The sequence below is a fragment of the Bufo gargarizans genome, chromosome 1, assembly GCF_014858855.1.
Source record: "Bufo gargarizans isolate SCDJY-AF-19 chromosome 1, ASM1485885v1, whole genome shotgun sequence".
Taxonomy (NCBI): Eukaryota; Metazoa; Chordata; class Amphibia; order Anura; family Bufonidae; genus Bufo; species Bufo gargarizans.
This window is the reverse complement of record NC_058080.1, coordinates 492334404-492354459: the sequence shown is the minus strand read 5'-3', so window position 1 is coordinate 492354459 and position 20056 is coordinate 492334404. Positions and strand designations below refer to the sequence as shown.

The 20056-nt window shown below is 41.3% G+C and overlaps 1 gene segment (V, D, J or C); it reads right to left on the bottom strand.

Annotated features, from left to right (window-relative positions):
* Positions 1-11675: 11675 nt before the first annotated feature.
* Positions 11676-12199, bottom strand: LOC122928016. The segment is given in 2 exon segments: positions 11676-12001; positions 12081-12199. Coding segments are annotated over 2 exon segments (372 nt in total).
* Between the last annotated feature and the right edge of the window lie 7857 nt (positions 12200-20056).

Genomic DNA, 20056 nt, shown 5'->3' with positions numbered 1-20056 from the left:
CCAAAATCATTAATATTAAAACAATAAAAGGCTTGAACTACTTCAGTTGTGTGTAATGAATCTAAAATATATGAAAGTCTAATGTTTATCAGTACATTACAGAAAATAATAAACTTTATCCCAATATGCAATTTTTTTTAGAAGGACCTGTATTAACTACCCTATAGCGAGTCTTTTTAATCAACTGGATATAACGCTCGGTGACACCAAGAAGCGACAAACCTTTATACGTATAGAGCGTATATAGAGTCCCTAATAAATTATAATTCACAAACTTTAGCGTCCCAATTTACAGCCGGTTTATTCTATAAAGACACAGCAGGACATTATGATGACAGGGTTCTCGACGGGCGTAATGACGGCTTCAGCAAGAGAGCAAAGTATTCAGCCCGATCTAGAAGTGTGGAATTAATGGGCCCCATTTACGCCGATATATTTAATCAACCGAAGTTAATACTGAACGGTTTAGATCTAAAGATAAAATTGACCAGAAACAAAGACACTTTCGGCCTTATGTCGGCCGAGGCGTCCCATTTTAAAGTCCAAATACAGCACGCTTCCCTGTTTGTCAAAAGAGTACAAGTATCGCCCGCTGTAATAATCGGTCACAGTCGCGCTCTGTTAACAGCTAACGCAAAGTACTCGATCAATCGGGCGTCGCTTAAAGTGTATAGCGTACACGCCAATACTCACATATGTAACCACGAGAATCTTTCCTCGGAAACCTACCAAAAACAGTAATACTAGCGTTTGTGGATAACAAATCATTTTCTGGGAGTTACCAAAGAAATCCTGGTGCTTCAACCACTATAATGTGAATTATGCAGCCTTATATTTGGATGGTCACCAGATACCGGCAAAACCTTTTTAACCTAACTTCCAAGACGATTCGTGAATATATGTCCCTAGTACATATTTCGGGGAAACACAAGGCCGACAACGCTTTATCCGTCGATCGGCACGAGTTTTTGAACGGTTACACTTTGTTCGCTCTTGATTTATCGCCGGATCAAGAGCCCGGCGGTCATTTCTCTCTAGTAAAAACTGGTAATCTGCGACCTGAAATTAGATTTGCCGAACCGATTGCGAACACAATTAACATGATTGTATATTCAGTTCATGAAAATATTATTGAAATAAATAATCGGTTGGAGGTATTATATGATTTTCAATAAACATGAATAATTATGAAATTGCCTGTGTTATTAAAGCGGATATTAACGCTAGGCGCATATTTAAAGGTGTATTTCCATGTGATTTATTACCAGGGGGGTAAAATCATCGACAGGCCCGCGGCATACATTGTAAATACGGATAATTCGTATCAGCGGGGGAAGCATTGGACTTTAATTATATTATACCCGAATGATATATAAAAAATTTTTTTATGGTTTATGGTTTATCCCCCGCAAATGAAATATTTCCTGGCGACTTTATGCAGTTTTCATATAAAAATTCTAAGACTATAAGATATCAAAACAGACAAATACAAGATGTCATTAGTTCCGTCTGCTGCCATTACTGTATCTATATCTTACAATGTCTCGCTAAAGGAATATCTTTTGAAAATGTTTTAAAAATGTTCACTAACGATTTTAGAAAAAATGACCGTATTGTGCGATCATTTGTAACAAAATGCATGAAACGCTTATGTATCTGATGCTGTAATTACAATCAAACGTGTCTGTCCCTACGGGAATGTTGCAAATAAGGAAAATGAATAAAGCTTTTTAACCAAATTATATTTGTCATTGTTTGATTTTTAATACTATTATATTAAATTAGTATCAGACACTATAAATTTTAATATCAAGCACTATAAATTTAATATCAAGCACTATAAATTTTAATAGCAAACAATATAAATTGAATATCAAGCACTATAAATTTTAATAGCAAACACTATAAATTTTAATAGCTAGCACTATAAATTTATTATCAAGCACTATAAATTTTAATAGCAAACAATATAAATTTTATATCAAGCACTATAAATTTGTATAGCAAACGCTATAAATTTTAATAGCTAGCACTATAAATTTAATAACAAACAATATAAATTTTATTAGCAAACACTATGAATTTAACATCAAGCGATATAAACCTAATATCACGCGATATAAACTTAATATCATGCGATATAAACTTAATATCATGCGATATAAAAGTGGCGGGAGTAGCTATATAAAAAGGGGTATGGTACCTGTCACTTTGACGAAACATATACCCTCTTACTACTTACCCATATGCTACTCTTACCAAACTTTTACACATGTTTCTGTATAAGTTGTTTATGCAAGGTAATTGTGATATACATGCTATCTGTTATATTTCTTTCATGATTGTATACGTGAGTCTCTCACTTCAAGAGATAAGATATATTATCAACGTAAATAACATTGCTCTTAATTATAAAAACAATAAAACTGTTTATTACAAAAAATGCAAATAGAAGTGGGAAAAAACAAAAACAAAAAAAAACAACTATCTAGTGAGTTAATAGAATACCGTCATGGCCATTCACCTCTTACCACATGGTGGACAGTGTCTGAAAGGCATCATGGCAGTCCCATGTACTACTTCTCAATTAAAGATGTAACCAGTCAACCAATTATTATAATTATATATTATTATTAAAGCGCCATTCATTCCATAGCGGTGTACATATGAGAAGAGGTATACATAATACAGACAATTGCATTAATCATAAACAAGACGAGTTACAAACTGGTATAGAAGGAGAGAGGGCCCTGCCCGTGCGGGCTTACAATCTACATGGTATGGGAGAAGGAGACAGTAGGTGCAGGTGAAGTTGGTCATGGCGGTATAGAGGCAGCAGGGTCACTGGTAGTAGGCTTGTCTGAAGAGGTGGGTTTTCAGGTTTCTTTTGAAGGATACCACTGTACGTGAGAGTCTGATATGTTGGCATAGCAAGTTCCAGAGTGTGGGGATGCACGGGAGAAATCTTGGAGGCGATTGTGGGAGAGGTGATAAGAGGAGAGGAGAAAAGGAGGTCTTGAGAGGATCGGAGATTGCGTGTAGGGATGTATCAGGAAAGTAGCTCAGAGATGTAGTGAGGGGACAGGTTGTGGACAAATCATTTTCTGGGAGTTACCAAAGAAATCCTGGTGCTTCAACCACTATAATGTGAATTATGCAGCCTTATATTTGGATGGTCACCAGATACCGGCAAAACCTTTTTAACCTAACTTCCAAGACGATTCGTGAATATATGTCCCTAGTACATATTTCGGGGAAACACAAGGCCGACAACGCTTTATCCGTCGATCGGCACGAGTTTTTGAACGGTTACACTTTGTTCGCTCTTGATTTATCGCCGGATCAAGAGCCCGGCGGTCATTTCTCTCTAGTAAAAACTGGTAATCTGCGACCTGAAATTAGATTTACCGAACCGATTGCGAACACAATTAACATGATTGTATATTCAGTTCATGAAAATATTATTGAAATAAATAATCGGTTGGAGGTATTATATGATTTTCAATAAACATGAATAATTATGAAATTGCCTGTGTTATTAAAGCGGATATTAACGCCAGGCGCATATTTAAAGGTGTATTTCCATGTGATTTATTACCGGGGGGGGGTAAAATCATCGACAGGCCCGCGGCATACATTGTAAATACGGATAATTCGTATCAGCGGGGGAAGCATTGGACTTTAATTATATTATACCCGAATGATATATAAAAAATTTTTTTATGGTTTATGGTTTATATAAAAGTGGCGGGAGTAGCTGTATAAAAAGGGGCATGGTACCTGTCACTTTGACGAAACATATACCCTCTTACTACTTACCCATATGCTACTCTTACCAAACTTTTACACATGTTTCTGTATAAGTTGTTTATGCAAGGTAATTGTGATATACATGCTATCTGTTATATTTCTTTCATGATTGTATACGTGAGTCTCTCACTTCAAGAGATAAGATATATTATCAACGTAAATAACATTGCTCTTAATTATAAAAACAATAAAACTGTTTATTACAAAAAAATGCAAATAGAAGTGGGAAAAAAAACAAACAAAAAAAAACAACTATCTAGTGAGTTAATAGAATACCGTCATGGCCATTCACCTCTTACCACATGGTGGACAGTGTCTGAAAGGCATCATGGCAGTCCCATGTACTACTTCTCAATTAAAGATGTAACCAGTCAACCAATTATTATAATTATATATTATTATTAAAGCGCCATTCATTCCATAGCGGTGTACATATGAGAAGAGGTATACATAATACAGACAATTGCATTAATCATAAACAAGACGAGTTACAAACTGGTATAGAAGGAGAGAGGGCCCTGCCCGTGAGGGCTTACAATCTACATGGTATGGGAGAAGGACACAGTAGGTGCAGGTGAAGTTGGTCATGGCGGTATAGAGGCAGCAGGGTCACTGGTAGTAGGCTTGTCTGAAGAGGTGGGACAGGTTGTGGACAGTCTTGTATGTATTTGTTAGTATTTTGAACTGAATTCGCTGGGCAATGGGGAGCCAGTGAAGGGATTGGGAGAGGGGAGAGGCAAAGAAGTAACTGGGTGGGAGGTAGATTAGTCAGGCAGCAGAGTTGAGGATAGATTGGAGGGGTACAAGAGTGCTAGATGGAAAGCCACAGAGGAGAATGTTGCAGTAGTCTAGGCGGGAGATGATGGGGGCATGTACAAGCGTTTTCGCAGATTCAACCAGTATGTCAGGATCAGGGACTAAGATTCAGGAGGGAAGCCTGCAGGGTCACACTATCAGCACTCCTTCCTGAAACTAATCAATTTTATCTGCCACCACAACTCGTCATATGAGGCTGACGAGACACCTTTGCATTAAAGTATAACTGTCATCTTCTTTTTTTTTTTTTGTATTGGATTATGGTGATTAATATCTCCTTGGTGGCCCTATTTCAACTTTTCACTGTGTATTCAATTACCCCTTAATTCCACAGTTTTTTTTCCTGTACTGCCTATTTTTACCTGTGCTTAAAATCAGGTTGCTATGCAGGGTCCGTCTATGTGTTGAAGGACGGAGCACGCAAAAGCACGCAGCGTGCAAGGTCAGATTAAAGTCAGCCAGGGACTGTAAGTAAATGATTAAAGCCAGGTCCTCCCCAGCAGCTGATAACAGTGTCTGGGCTGTGTGCACTTTTCCCTGTCCCTGCACTTGGCAGACGCTCCCTCACTCAGCAGAGCTGGAGAATGCAGAGTTGAAGCAGTGCAGACCAGGGAAGGGAGATCTGCCGTCTGCTCAGTGTATAAATGAAAGCAACATGTGGTAAGAGGACCCCTTTGTGCTGCAGGAGATTAACACTTTAGGGGGGAGGGCTCTGGTTACTGACACTTTTGGGGGGCTATTTTTACTGGCTAGGGAGGGCAGGCGGGATTAGCCTTAGGGTGAGGGCAGTGGCGGCCATCTTAACTGAATAGTGAAATTGCAGTTTTATGCAGACTGGTTGCTAAGGGCTGAATCTTATTAAATATGGGGTAAGTCAGTCTAATAGTAACTGATTCTGGAATATCATGTTATTAGTAACTACATATATGAAAATTGAAATTAGGGTCTAAGTGTGACAGTTATCTTTTAAATAACACCTAAGTACTCTCTACAGCTGCAAGCAGTCACAGGGTTAATAAATCAATCTAGGTAACGCTACTTCTAAGGTCATGAAATCGTTAGAACACAAGAAAGCTCTTATTAAAGTGAAGTTTTAATATAAAAAAGGACAGTGCGTACAAACAATAGGGTTATCATAGAAAACATAACATCAAATATACAGACAAATATACAGACAGCGCAAAATAGCAGTTTGTAAAATAAAAGGGATAAAAACAGAACTTAATACGTTATGCAACGGTTAAGTCCAGTTGACTGGGGAAGCAGAAATATTGGTCAGTCCACCAAGCTAGTGATCCCCCAAAGAAATGACATTTTGCTTTTATCCATGCATGTGTTAAAAAGGGACAGTATTTTCCCCCATCACCCCCCCCCCCCACCTGTGATGTCAGAGGAGGCCTGGGAGAATGGTAATGACCTTTTATGACAGTTTTTACGACCACTTGCTGGAAACCAAGTCTGCCTCAAAATCTTTGTATTGAAATATCTTTTCGGGTATTCACCTTAGTAATTTCACATTACCTCCATCCATTCCATCCGAATGTCCCGCACACATGCGTACCAAACATGGCGGAGGTAATGGCAGGATACATGGAGTTATCTAATTGCTCCCTGTTTCTGAGCTGGGATCTATTTGACTTTGATCGTAGAATCATATCCATTGCCTGAGTTTTCAGGACTAAGCATGTGGCTCAAATATGGGAATGTCCAGTTATTTCTTTGATGTATATTGTAAGATAGAGTTTCCATGTGTGACCTTGGCTGGAAAGAATACTAGCCTTTTCCTGACTCCTCTAACAGTTCTGGTCTGTATAACGCTGATATCTGACATCTTCACACATTATGATAGGGCTCTAGTTTCTATGAATTTGTTCCATCTTACTTGTTTTTATTGCTACAATCTCCTGCCTGGAAGGACATGGAAGAGGTGAGGACCCCCTACAGGAATGTAACGGGAAGGGTTGCCGACTCCTAACAATTTTAATATCTGGATCCCTCTATCACCACACAATAAATGTTAGCTGCCTGAAATACCGTACAATTACATGGTCCAGTTATTTGGATGAGAGTTTAATACTGCCCGGTTTAATAAAGATCCTCAGGTAAATATTCACCTTAGTGCCCATTAACACTACTGCAGGGGTGGCCAACCTGTGGCTCTTGAGCCACATGCGGCTCTTTGCTGCTTCATGTGCGGCTCTAGCTGTGAAGCCAGGAAGCAGTCAGGCCGGCTCACTCTCCACCCCATGTTCAGATCTTTTCCTGATTGGGCACTGTTACTACTTTGCAGTTCCAGCTCACTCTTCACTTCGTCCTGATGCACACAGTGTGAGAACGTAGTATGTGGAGACACGGTCTATGACCTGACGTTGTGCTCATCAGGTCACAGTGGAGAGCGTGTCAGACCTGCAGAGTAGCAGGAGCCCAGTGCCTGACCAGGAGGGAAGATATATTTTTTAAATTATAGAACTGAGCATGGGGGTCTAATCTTAGCATGGGAGGTTCTGATCTGAGCATGGGGGGGGGGGGTCCTGATCTGGACAATGGGGGTCTGATCTGAGCATGAGTGGGATGATCGGAGCATGAGGGTTCAGATTTGAGCATGGGGGCAGATCTGATCATGGGGGGTCTTGTTTGAGCATAGGTTGGTCAGGTCTGATCATGGGGGGTCAGATCTGAGAAGGGGGAGATCTGAGCACTGAGGGTCTGACACTGGGAGTCTGATTTAGGTTGCCTGATCCGAGCATTGGGGGTCTGATTTGGAGGTCTGATGAGGTTTGGGGATCTTATTGTAGGTCAGATTAGGATTGGGGATCTGATTTAGCAGTCTGATCTGAGGTCTGATGAAAAATATATTTTTTATCTTATTTTTCTTTGTGAAAACCTAGGTGCATCTTGTAGGGCGAAAAATACGGTGACTCGTGTGTAATTGTATAGCTTGTGGCTCCTGGTAGTCATATGTTTTTTTTTTTTTTTGGCTCTTTGTGTACGTAAGGTTGGCCACCCCTGCACTACTGTATATTTCTGTCCGCATCTATTGCGCGATTTTGAGGATTGGATATGGACCCATTAATTTCAAAGGGGCTACAAAACATGCGGTCAGCACCACAGTGTGCTGTCTGCATCCGTATGTCCGTTCCATGGCCCCGTAAAAAAAAGATAGAATGCTGACAAGAATAGGCATTTTTACACAGGAGAAAGACAAACCAAAATGCAGAACGCACACAGACAGAATGCGTGTTTTACGGATCCGCAATTTGCAGACTGGAAAAATGGATACGGTGAATAAGCCCTATGGTGTCGCACTGCAACATGTGACATGCTGCAACTGCAACACTACAGTTGCAAAACATCCATCCAAGATGGATTTTTTTGCGACTGTCGTGTAGCAGTCGCAGCATGTCACATGTCGCAGTGCAACACCATAGACTATCATTATAAAATTTGTCGCATGACACATGTAGCAGTTTAGTTGTGCCCTATGTGTTGTGCGACTTATTGTTGTCGTGTAGACCTAGCCTAAAGCTGACCTACAGCAGTGAAGAAAAATAGCTGGGTTATTATGGAAACCTGGAGTAAAACTGTGTGTATGTGTAGACTAAGAGCCTGCAAGCGTATATTGGCTGATAAGGGACATATGACCGTGTATGGCATATCGCTGCTGCCTTCTCAAACAGCTGATGGGCGGGGGTCCCGGTTGTCGGACCCCCGCCGATCAGATGCTGATGATCTATCCATCAGTTAAAAGAAACTGCAGATCCCCTTTAACACGTTCCCGACCTATGACGAGTATACACACAGACAGGCAACTTGGGTCAATCCCGAGGGGGGTCCTGTGACCCCCACATATCGGCGATCGCTGCAAACCGCAGTTCACTTCAGACCTGCGGTTTGCAGCGCTTTCTGCAGTTTCTGATCGGGATCAGAAACTTTAAAATGCCCAAAATAAAGATTGGCGGGGCGGGAGGCGAGCGGTGCGGCAGGCGGGATCGCGATCCCCTGCCCGCCTCCTCTTGAATATTCATTGGCGTCCAGTGGGTATACCAGAGTGTCAGAACATTGCTGACACTCTGGTATAAACGGCTGACATCTGTGCTGTGATGTCAGCTGTTTATACCAGAGTGTCAGCAATCTGTGCTGTGATGTCAGACATTTAACCCTTTCCACACCACGGTCCGTACGGACCGCTGCAACGAAAAGGTTAACAGTCATGGAGCAGGTTAACAGTCAGGGAGCTCCCTCCCTCTCCCATCGGGGGGCTGCTGTGCCTTTGCAGCCCCCAGACAGGATGGTGTCACAGAGTGAGGGAGGCCCCCTCCTTCCCCTTCCCCGTCTGCTCAGTTGTGGCAGATGGGGAAGGTTCCCATGGCAACAGGACGCCTTCTCAGGCATCCTGCTGTCCATGGTGCTGAACAGATCTGTGCTAAAGGCATAGATCTGTTCAGACAAAGTGTAAGTAAAATACAGTACAATACACTATATAGTGTACTGTACTGTATTATACAGACAAAAACATTTATCACTGAATAAAAATCAAAAAAATAAAATATACTACACATATTAGGAATCGACGCGTCCGAAACCTGATCTATAACACGGTCATGTTACTTTCCCCGCACTGTGAACGCCATAAAAATAAATAAATAAAAACTATGAGGAAATTGAAATTTTGCCCACCTTACTTCCCAAAAAAGGTAATAAAAGTGATCAAAAAAGTCGCATGTACGCCAAAATAGTACCAATCAAACCATCACCTTATCCCGCAAAAAATGAGCCCCTACATGAGACATTGGCCCAAAAAAAATAATAAAAATATGGGTCTCAGACTATGGAGACACTATAACATGATTTTTTTTTGTTTAAAAAATTATATTATTGTGTAAAACTTACATAAATAAAAAAAGTATACATATTAGGTATCGCCGCATCCGTATCGCGACCGTCTATATAAAAATATCACATGACCTAACCCCTCAGATGAACACCGTTAAAAATAAAAATAAAAATGGTGTAAAAAAAAAGCTATTTTTTGTCATCTTACGTCACAAAAAGTGTAATAACAAGCGATCAAAAAGTCATATGCACCCCAATATAGTGCCAATCAAACTGTCATCTCATCCCACAAAAAATGAGACCTTACCTAAGATACTCGCCCAAAAACTGAAAAAACTATGGCTCTCAGACTATGGAGACACTAGAACATGATTTTTTTTTGTTTCAAAAATGAAATCATTGTGTAAAACTTACATAAATAAAAAGAATTGTATACATATTAGGTATCGCGGCGAATGTGACAACCTGCTCTATAAAAATACCCTATGATCTAACCTGTCAGATGAATGTTGTAAATAACAAAAAAAAGGTGCCAAAATAGCTATTTCTTCTTACCTTGCCTCACAAAAAGTGCAATATAGAGCAACCAAAAATCATATGTACCCTAAACTAGCAACAACAAAACTTTCACCCTATCCCGTAGTTTCTAAAATGGGGTCACTTCTGCCTTCCAAAAAATGTATGGCATTCCTTTCCTTCTGCGCCCTGCCGTGTGCCTGTACAGCAGTTTACAACCACATATGGGGTGTTTCTGCAAACTACATAATCAGGGCCATAAATAATGACTTTTGTTTGGCTGTTAACCCTTGCTTTGTAACTGGAAAAAAAATATTAAAATGGAAAATCTGCCCAAAAAGTGAAATTTTGAAATTGTATCTCTATTTTCCATTAATTCTTGTGGAACACCTAAAGGGTTAACAAAGTTTGTAAAATCAGTTTTTAATACCTTGAGGGGTGTAGTTTTTAGAATGGGGTCATTTTTGGGTGGTCTCTATCATGTAAGCTTCACAAAGTGACTTCAGACCTAAACTTGTCCTTAAAAAGTTGTTTTTTTGAAAGTTTTTGAGAAGGTTTACTTCTAAGCCTGGTAACGTCCCCCAAAAATAAAATGTCATTCCCAAAATTATCCTAACAGGAAGAAGACATATGGGAAATGTAAAGTAATAACTATTTTTGTAGGTATTAATAGGTATTATAGAAGTAAAGAAATTGAAACTTGGAAATTTGCTAATTTAAAAAAAAATTGGCAAATTTGGTATTTTTTAAAAATAAAAATGAATTTTCTTGACTCCATTTTACCAGTGTCATAAAGTACAATACGTGACGAAAAAACAATCTCAGAATGGCCTGGATAAGTCAAAGCATTTTAAAGTTATCACCACATAAAGTGACTCTGGTCAGATTTGCAAAAAATGGCCTGGTCCTGAAGGTGAAAATGAGCCCGGTTAAGGCTTAAGGGGTTAAGAGAAAGACTTGCAGGCTTCTATTAACTAATGCAGGTAATTTTTGGGGAATATCTCAGGAACGGTACGTCCTAGAGAGCTGTGACCCCCACAAGATTTCTTTCCAGGTAGCAAGGGATGTGTATACCAAGTTTCTTTGAAATTGATGGTTGCGTTTCTGAGTGATTTACGGAACATACATAAATACACACATATATACATCCTTCTTTATATATATATAGATACAGGTTTTCGTTTCCCAGTCTATATCTGGGTAGTTGAAGTCCCCCATAATAACAACCTCATTATGATCTGCCGCCTTGTCTATCTCGTTTAGTAGCAGATTTTCTGTGGGCTCTGGTATATTAGGTGGTTTATAATAAACTCCTATTAGTATTTTATTATTGTTTTTGACTCCATGTATTTCTACCCACAGTGACTCCACATGTTCATGTCCCTCACTTATACAGTATCTTCTCGGACTGTGGGCTTTAGACAGGACTTTACATAAAGGCAGACCCCTCCCCCTGTCCATTTTTTTTAAATCCTTTTTGTACAGGTAAGTATTTGTAAAAAAAAATTATCTTTATATCCAGTTCCTGGAATAAAAGTCCTGATATCTGTTCATTGTTCATAAAAATAATTATTCTCTCCACTTTGTGAAGTCGACACATATGAAACCAGAGAGAGAGTTCAGTGCTCAATGCAGTGATATTTCCAATGTATTTATCCAGTTCTATAAATCAGTTTCTGTACATGTCCCCAGTCCATCTGTCACACTGTGTGTCTAGCACAATAATATTTCCCAGATTCTTCAGGTTTCACTCCACTGAGTTTAAGATAAACTTCTCCTTTATTTGTGTCTCTTGTTAGAGTTAGACGTGCCTGAAGAGACTGGGCATAAGCTTTGGCATCATTATAACATATTGTTCCCAACCACTCCAGTCCTTTCCCTTCAGGTTGTCGGATCCAGTCTACACAATACATGTTAGTGCTGTCAGTGAGGGAGGCCCCGGTCACTTTACAGGTCATGTCCAGTGTCTCTGAAGGCTTTACAATACCAGGACCAGACTCCACCATAGAGATTTGTGAAGTGACACCTGCAAATAAATAGGGACTTATAGTAATATTTACAATTATTATATAATTTGTGTGATTTTGGCAAGAAATAAGACTCACATTGTAGAGGTAATATAACACAGAGTGACCAAAGGAGACTCCTCATGTTCGGGCTGAGTAGATAGAACTAGTCACTTCCAGGTCTGGTGCACAGTTCCCGATCAGTGGATGCTTCTACTCCTCTATTTATACAGAACGTATTTACAAACATTTACATACCCCCTGCTGGAGAGACCACAACCTTTATTACCTGGAGACCTTCATTCCCATATAACAGCTGGTGCTGAGCTACACTGAGCGCTGATTTACATATCACAGATTTTCAGTCTTCGAGTACAGCCACACATTCAGGTTTCTTGGTGTAGTTTTTGAATCATACACCAGGAGTGGATTACACAGAAAAGAGAAGTAGCATCTGTCCTTAATAATTTTGTCTCCTTTTAAGATCCTCACCTGATTTTTATCTTCAAAAACCACATTAAAAGAACTGCATGTGTGACCACCCTTAACCTTACCCATGATTTACTATTGGGGATTTTTTCTGTACCATCCATCTTTAAGACTTCATGATTTTTTTGGTGCAAAATTCTGCATCCACGGTCTTATCAGTGAATGTGGTTTATTGTTTGTGTTGACTCACTATTCTGCCATTATGTGCACAGGTGTAGGAAAAGGTCATGATTAGAGTTGAGCGAACACCTGGATGTTCGGGTTCGAGAAGTTCGGCTGAACTTCCCGGAAATGTTCAGGTTCGGGATCCGAACCCGACCCGAACTTTGTCCCGAACCCCATTGAAGTCAATGGGGACCCGAACATTCCGGCACTAAAAAGGCTGTAAAACAGCCCAGGAAAGGGCTAGAGGGCTGCAAAAGGCAGCAAAATGTAGTTAAATCCTCTGCAAACAAATGTGGATAGGGAAATGAATAAAAAAAAAATAATAAAAAAAAATTAACCAATATCAATTGGAGAGAGAGGTCCCATAGCAGAGAATCAGGCTTCATGTCAGCAGAGAATCAGTCTTCCTGTCATAGCAGAGAATCAGGCTTCACGTCAGCCAAAACTGGAACAGTCCATTGTCATATATTTAGGCCCCGGCACCCAGACAGAGGAGAGATGTCCCATAACAGAGATTCAGGCTTCATGTCAGCATAGAATCAGTCTTCATGTCATAGCAGAGAATCAGGCTTCACGTCAGCCAAAACTGGAACAGTCCATTGTCATATATTTAGGCCCCGGCATCCAGACAGAGGAGAGAGGTCCCATAGCAGAGAATCAGTCTTCATGTCATAGCAGAGAATCAGGCTTCACGTCAGCCAAAACTGGAACAGTCCATTGTCATATATTTAGGCCCCGGCACCCAGAGAGAGGAGAGAGGTCCCATAACAGAGATTCAGGCTTCATGTCATAGCAGAGAATCAGGCTTCACGTCAGCCAAAACTGGAACAGTCCATTGTCATATATTTAGGCCCCGGCACCCAGACAGAGGAGAGAGGTCCCATAGCAGAGATTCAGGCTTCATGTCATAGCATGGAATCATGCTTCACGTCACCCAACACTGGAACAGGCCACTGTCAGATATTTTTAGGCCCCGGCACCCAGACAGAGGAGAGGTTCATTCAACTTTGGGTTGCCCCCCCCGGGCATGGGAGCGTCTGACGTAGGACGCTAGGCTCCGCCCCCCGCTGCCCTCTCGGCCCGCTCGCCTGCTGCGGCATGTGTTGCTCCTGCCTGCCCTGCCGTGGGCCGCTTCCGGTGAACCCTGACGGAGGATGCTACTGCCTGCTACGGAAGACCGCTGCCGGCTGAAGATGCGGAGGACACCGACACTGGGGTGGTGAGAGCCCTTGAATAGAGGAGAGCCGGAGCGCTGCTATCGCTCAGTGTGATGTGGTCTGGTGTCTGAACGCTGTCTGTGGCATGGTATCCTCAGGAGCCAAAAATGAGTTTGGAGTCCGAATGGTGGTCTCATTGGAGATTTGCTGGCCATCGAGCTACACTTCTATGAGTACACTGTTGGTGTGAGCTGTGGGTAGTGGAGAAGAAACGGTTTCTCCCACAGGGTAGAAGCTTCGCTACTGCTGTGCCATCATCGCATACGTTGTGTAGGAGGGGGGCTGGAGAGCCGAGATCGGAGGTGCTGTGGTGTCCTGCACTATCTGATGTATTGATAATGGTGTAATCCTTGTGGAAAGCGAAGCAATTGAGAGTGGATGGAAAAGCAGGAATAAGGAGGGAAGATATGTGGCTGGTGATGGTACATTTAATTTAATATGACTGTGATTCAGCAGAACCGCCTTTATACTATGTTATCGCTTCCGGTCATAAGCTCCCTTGGAATGCCCTTTGGGGTTTAATTCCTCCTAACCACCTCCCACGTTGTGGACTAACCAAGGACTAACTCTTTGTACATTAACCCTCTCCTGCACCTGTTGTGCTATCGCAGTGATGTGGATTTGTGCTCTTCCTTTTTATTTTATTTTTTCTCTTTCTTTCCCTGTTTGACTAATATCAAGAAAAGTGTTCTGGACAGATCTTGTTTTAATATCTGTGGTTCGCAAGAACTATAATAATAAGAACAACACCTTGAATGGACTTTTTTTCTTTGAAGATCTGAATTGACCCTCAAGGGAGGGGGGGGGGGGAATCTTTATCATTTTCCACACAGATATCAATAAGATTAACCCTGTATGATATTATTGAACTCTCCCTGATTAATCAGGACGAGCATTAATGTTAACTGGATGGCTGGATACTGCTGCATGGGATGTAACGTTTAAAATAATCAGACTTTTGACAACTGTTACAGCTTGTTACTTGGAAATCTCGTTTTTTTTTCTTTCTTTCTTTTCTCTCTTCTCCCCCTTCGTTTATTCTCCAGGTATCGACGCACCTTCTCCTGAAGGGTTTACACTTTTTGCAAGGATATTTGGGGTGCTGAATCTGTTGGTCACTGATATTATTTACTGTGTGTCCAGGATTTGACCCCATATTTGTATTTATGAGTAACGGCTGGGGGGGGGTAGAGACCTGTTACTGATATTGTTGTGGGTGGGGATTTGCGGAGTGGGGGAGGAGGGGGAGATGGGGGGAAGGGAGTAGTGGAATGTGAGGTCCGAAGTTGGAGGGAGGGGAACAATAGTGAGGGGGGGGAGAGGAGTGGGAGGAAGGATGCCCCCATAGAAAAAAGAGGAATAACGTGCCCCTACAGGTGCCAGTAGTAGGAGGTCAGGGACAGGACTAGAGGTTGGGCCGAAACAACAGGGATTAAGTAAATTTTTGGCCCCAATTTCTCCAGGTTCTAGCCCCCTACAGAAGCAAAAAAACACAGTGGTAGAGTCTCAAGTTATGACACATGAAAACGGATCTCCGGGTGCGGTAAGCGACCAGGGAGCATCGGGGGTAAACATAGAAATAGATACAAAAATAATGAAGGACATATTTTGGAAAAATTAATGGGAATGGAGAAATTAATGGGGAATATGGTGGTACAGATCGGGGCAGTGCAAACTGATGTCAGTGTAATATGGGATGAGATGGAGAAAATAAGGCAGAGATTGCATGCGATGGAAAAATGGATCCCCGCCCTGGAGTTTTCGGTTCAGGACTTAGAAAAACAGGTCGTATCCCTAAAACAGATGAATAGTAAGATGGAACAAAAATTAATAAATCAAGAAGATAGAGCAAGGAGAACGAATATAAGATGTGTCGGGATCCCAGAGCAGGCAGAAGGGGACAACTGTACCGATTTTATGGAGAGATGGATAAAGGACAATTCTAGAGAGGGCACCCTTTTCCCTTTGTTTGCTATCGAGAGACCACATAGGATTCCCACTAAAAAAGGGCCACCAGGGGGATATCCTAGGCACATGTTGATTAAATGCCTACTGGCTAAGGACCGGGATAGAATACTGTTGGATGCTCGAACTTCTGAAAAATATCAGATACACGCTAAAAAGATATGACTCTTCCCGGACTACTCAGCCGATACGAACGCTCGTAGAAAAGAGTATATAAGTGTCAAAAAGAGACTAAGGGAGGCAGGCCTGAAGTATAGTTTATTTTTTCCGGCAAAATTAAGGGTTGAATATAAAGGAAAGCTGGAATTTTTTCAGACACCATTGGAGGCTAGTGAATGGGCAGATGGGTTGGGTCTTTGAGGGTAAGGTGTGGGGGGGGGACAAGGAGTAATATGCAAAGTACTGGAGTCGCCCCAACCGCCGAAGTGCGGCCAGGGGGGCTATTCAAGGGAGGGGGGAGGTGGGTAGGAGAGGAGGGAGAGAGAGGACGGGTAAAAATGTTTTTTTTTTTGTTTGTTTTTTTTGTTTCTCCCTCTCTGCTAGATGGTTAGGATTCTTTCATTGAATGTGAGAGGTTTAAGAGATAGAGTAAAGAGATATGCTATCCTTGAGTGGATGAAGAGGTTCTTGCCAGCCATCGTGTGCCTCCAAGAAACACATCTGGATAAAGAATCGTTAAGGTGGTTAGAGAAGAGATGGATAGTCGCTGGGTACCACTCGGTACATACTACCTATTCTAGGGGGGTTTCAATCTTGGTACATCGTGGGATTAGATTTGAGTGTGTCGCACACGAGGCAGACGACTGTGGCAGGTACCTCTTTTTGCAGTGCAATATAGAAGGGGTTAAAATAGTAATTGCAAATATATATACAGGTCCTTCTAAAAAAATTAGCATATTGTGATAAAGATCATTATTTTCTGTAATGTACTGATAAACATTAGACTTTCATATATTTTAGATTCATTACACACCAACTGAAGTAGTTCAAGCCTTTTATTGTTTTAATATTGATGATTTTGGCATACAGCTCATGAAAACCCAAATTTCCTATCTAAAACAATTAGCATATTTCATCCGACCAATAAAATAAAAGTGTTTTTAATACAAAAAAAGTCAACCTTCAAATAATTATGTTCAGTTATGCACTCAATACTTGGTCGGGAATCCTTTTGCAGAAATGACTGCTTCAATGCGGCGTGGCATGGAGGCAATCAGCCTGTGGCACTGCTGAGGTGTTATGGAGGCCCAGGATGCTTCGATAGCGGCCTTAAGCTCGTCCAGAGTGTTGGGTCTTGCGTCTCTCAACTTTCTCTTCCCAATATCCCACAGATTCTCTATGGGGTTCAGGTCAGGAGAGTTGGCAGGCCAATTGAGCACAGTAATACCATGGTCAGTAAACCATTTACCAGTGGTTTTGGCACTGTGAGCAGGTGCCAGGTCGTGCTGAAAAATGAAATCTTCATCTCCATAAAGCTTTTCAGCAGATGGAAGCATGAAGTGCTCCAAAATCTCCTGATAGCTAGCTGCATTGACCCTGCCCTTGATAAAACACAGTGGACCAACACCAGCAGCTGACATGGCACCCCAGACCATCACTGACTGTGGGTACTTGACACTGGACTTCAGGCATTTTGGCATTTCCCTCTCCCCAGTCTTCCTCCAGACTCTGGCACCTTGATTTCCGAATGACATGCAAAATTTGCTTTCATCCGAAAAAAGTACTTTGGACCACTGAGCAAAAGTCCAGTGCTGCTTCTCTGTAGCCCAGGTCAGGTGCTTCTGCTGCTGTTTCTGGTTCAAAAGTGGCTTGACCTGGGGAATGCGGCACCTGTAGCCCATTTCCGGCACACGCCTGTACACGGTGGCTCTGGATGTTTCTACTCCAGACTCAGTCCCCCAAGGTCTGGAATCGGTCCTTCTCCACAATCTTCCTCAGGGTCCGGTCACCTCTTCTCGTTGTGCAGCGTTTTCTGCCACACTTTTTCCTTCCCACAGACTTCCCACTGAGGTGCCTTGATACAGCACTCTGGGAACAGCCTATTCGTTCAGAAATTTCTTTCTGTGTCTTACCCTCTTGCTTGAGGGTGTCAATGATGGCCTTCTGGACAGCAGTCAGGTCGGCAGTCTTACCCATGATTGCGGTTTTGAGTAATGAACCAGGCTGGGAGTTTTTAAAAGCCTCAGGAATCTTTTGCAGGTGTTTAGAGTTAATTAGTTGATTCAGATGATTAGGTTAATAGCTCGTTTAGAGAATCTTTTCATGATATGCTAATTTTTTTAGATAGGAATTTTGGGTTTTCATGAGCTGTATGCCAAAATCATCAATATTAAAACAATAAAAGGCTTGAACTACTTCAGTTGGTGTGTAATGAATCTAAAATATATGAAAGTCTAATGTTTATCAGTACATTACAGAAAATAATGAACTTTATCACAATATGCTAATTTTTTTAGAAGGACCTGTATTCCACCACCATATAAGCCAGATGTTTTGTATGAACTACACAGATTTATGGTGAACAGACAAGAATGTATAATGGTAGCGATAGGAGATTACAACGCTGTAATGGACCCACTCAGGGATAGGCTCTCTAGCAGAGGGGGAAGAACACAGAACGTGGATTTGTTTAAATTGGCCTCGGAATTTAACTGGATAGATGTGTGGCGCCAGCAGAACCCAGAGGAAACTATGTATTCCTGCTATTCTAAAACCCATCAAACCTGGTCAAGAATAGATATGGTGTTGGGGAATAAAAATCTAATACTTCAAAATAGGATCAAGATAAAGTACGCACCTATGGTTCTATCAGATCATAGTGCAGTGGTAATGGAACTAGATTTGAGTAGAAAGAACAATTTTCCTTTGTTCAAGTTCAATGCCCATTAGGTTGTCATTTATCTCAGAGATAGACAGTATAATCGAGGAAATATTTTTTTTTTCCAGGAGAACAACAATTCTGCCAGTAGACTGATAGTCTGGGACACAGCCAAGGCAGTCCTGAGAGGACTCTTGTTTAAAAAGGTAAACTATTGGAAAAAGTGTAATAAGGAAAGTGGTAATCTATTGGAAAAGAAATTACAAGAAGTAAGTAGGGCATATATGATTAACCCCACTGAACAAAAAAGGAAGGAATGGGAGGAAGAACAGGAAAAACTAAAAATATATCAGCTTGAGAAAAGTAGGAAAGAACTGTTCTTCCAAGGGTTCCGACTGGCTTCAGAGGGAGAAAAAGTGGGAAAAATTTTGGCAGGTATTGTAAAAAACCAAAGAGGTAAATCTTGGATGGGGGTGATCAGAGACAATAACGATAGAATAATTACCTCACCGGAAGGCGTTAAAAAGGTTTTTAGGGAGTACTTCCAGGAACTCTATAAAAATAGGGTCCGATATTCAAGAGTAGAGTTGGACTCATATCTAGATCAGGCTGCCTGGAGAAAGATATCCCAGGCCCAAAAGGAATATTTGGATAGAGAAATATCAATTGCCGAAATTAATGACGTTTTGGGTAAAGTAAAACCCGCAAAAACACCAGGGTGTGACGGCCTTCCTTTTGAAATATATAAGACCTTTGACCGGGTTTTAATACCGGAATTAATAACAACACTGAAGGAGGCGCAAAGGATAGGGGAACTACCAGACTCTATGAAAGAGGCAATTATTACATTGATCCCAAAAAAGGGCAAAGAACCACTAGACCCCGGATCCTATAGACCAATATCTTTGCTGAATACGGACGTTAAAATCCTGGCAACGGTACTGGCAGGGAGGCTCTCCAAAGTGATTAAAGGTATAATCCACGAAGATCAGACCGGTTTTATACCAGGTAGAACAATATATTCAAATATAAGAAGGTTGTACCTTAATATTGAGGCTAATAGAACAGAACCAGGTGACAAAGCAATACTTTCATTGGATGCCCAAAAGGCATTCGACTGTATTGAATGGGAGTATTTATGGGCAGTCTTAAAAAGGGTTGGTATAGGCGAGGAGTTTATAAAATGGATTCAGCTTATATATTCCAACCCAAGGGCTAGAGTGATGGTGGATGGGAGCTTGTCCCTGCCTCTCGCCCTCCATCGGGGCACCAGGCAGGGATGCCCTCTCTCTCCATTATTATTTGCTATAGCAATTGAGCCTCTCGCAAATATAATAAGAAATGATAGGGAGATATAAGGTTTTCAATATTCGGGAGGAGACGAAAAATTATTAATGTATGCCGATGATATTTTGTTATTT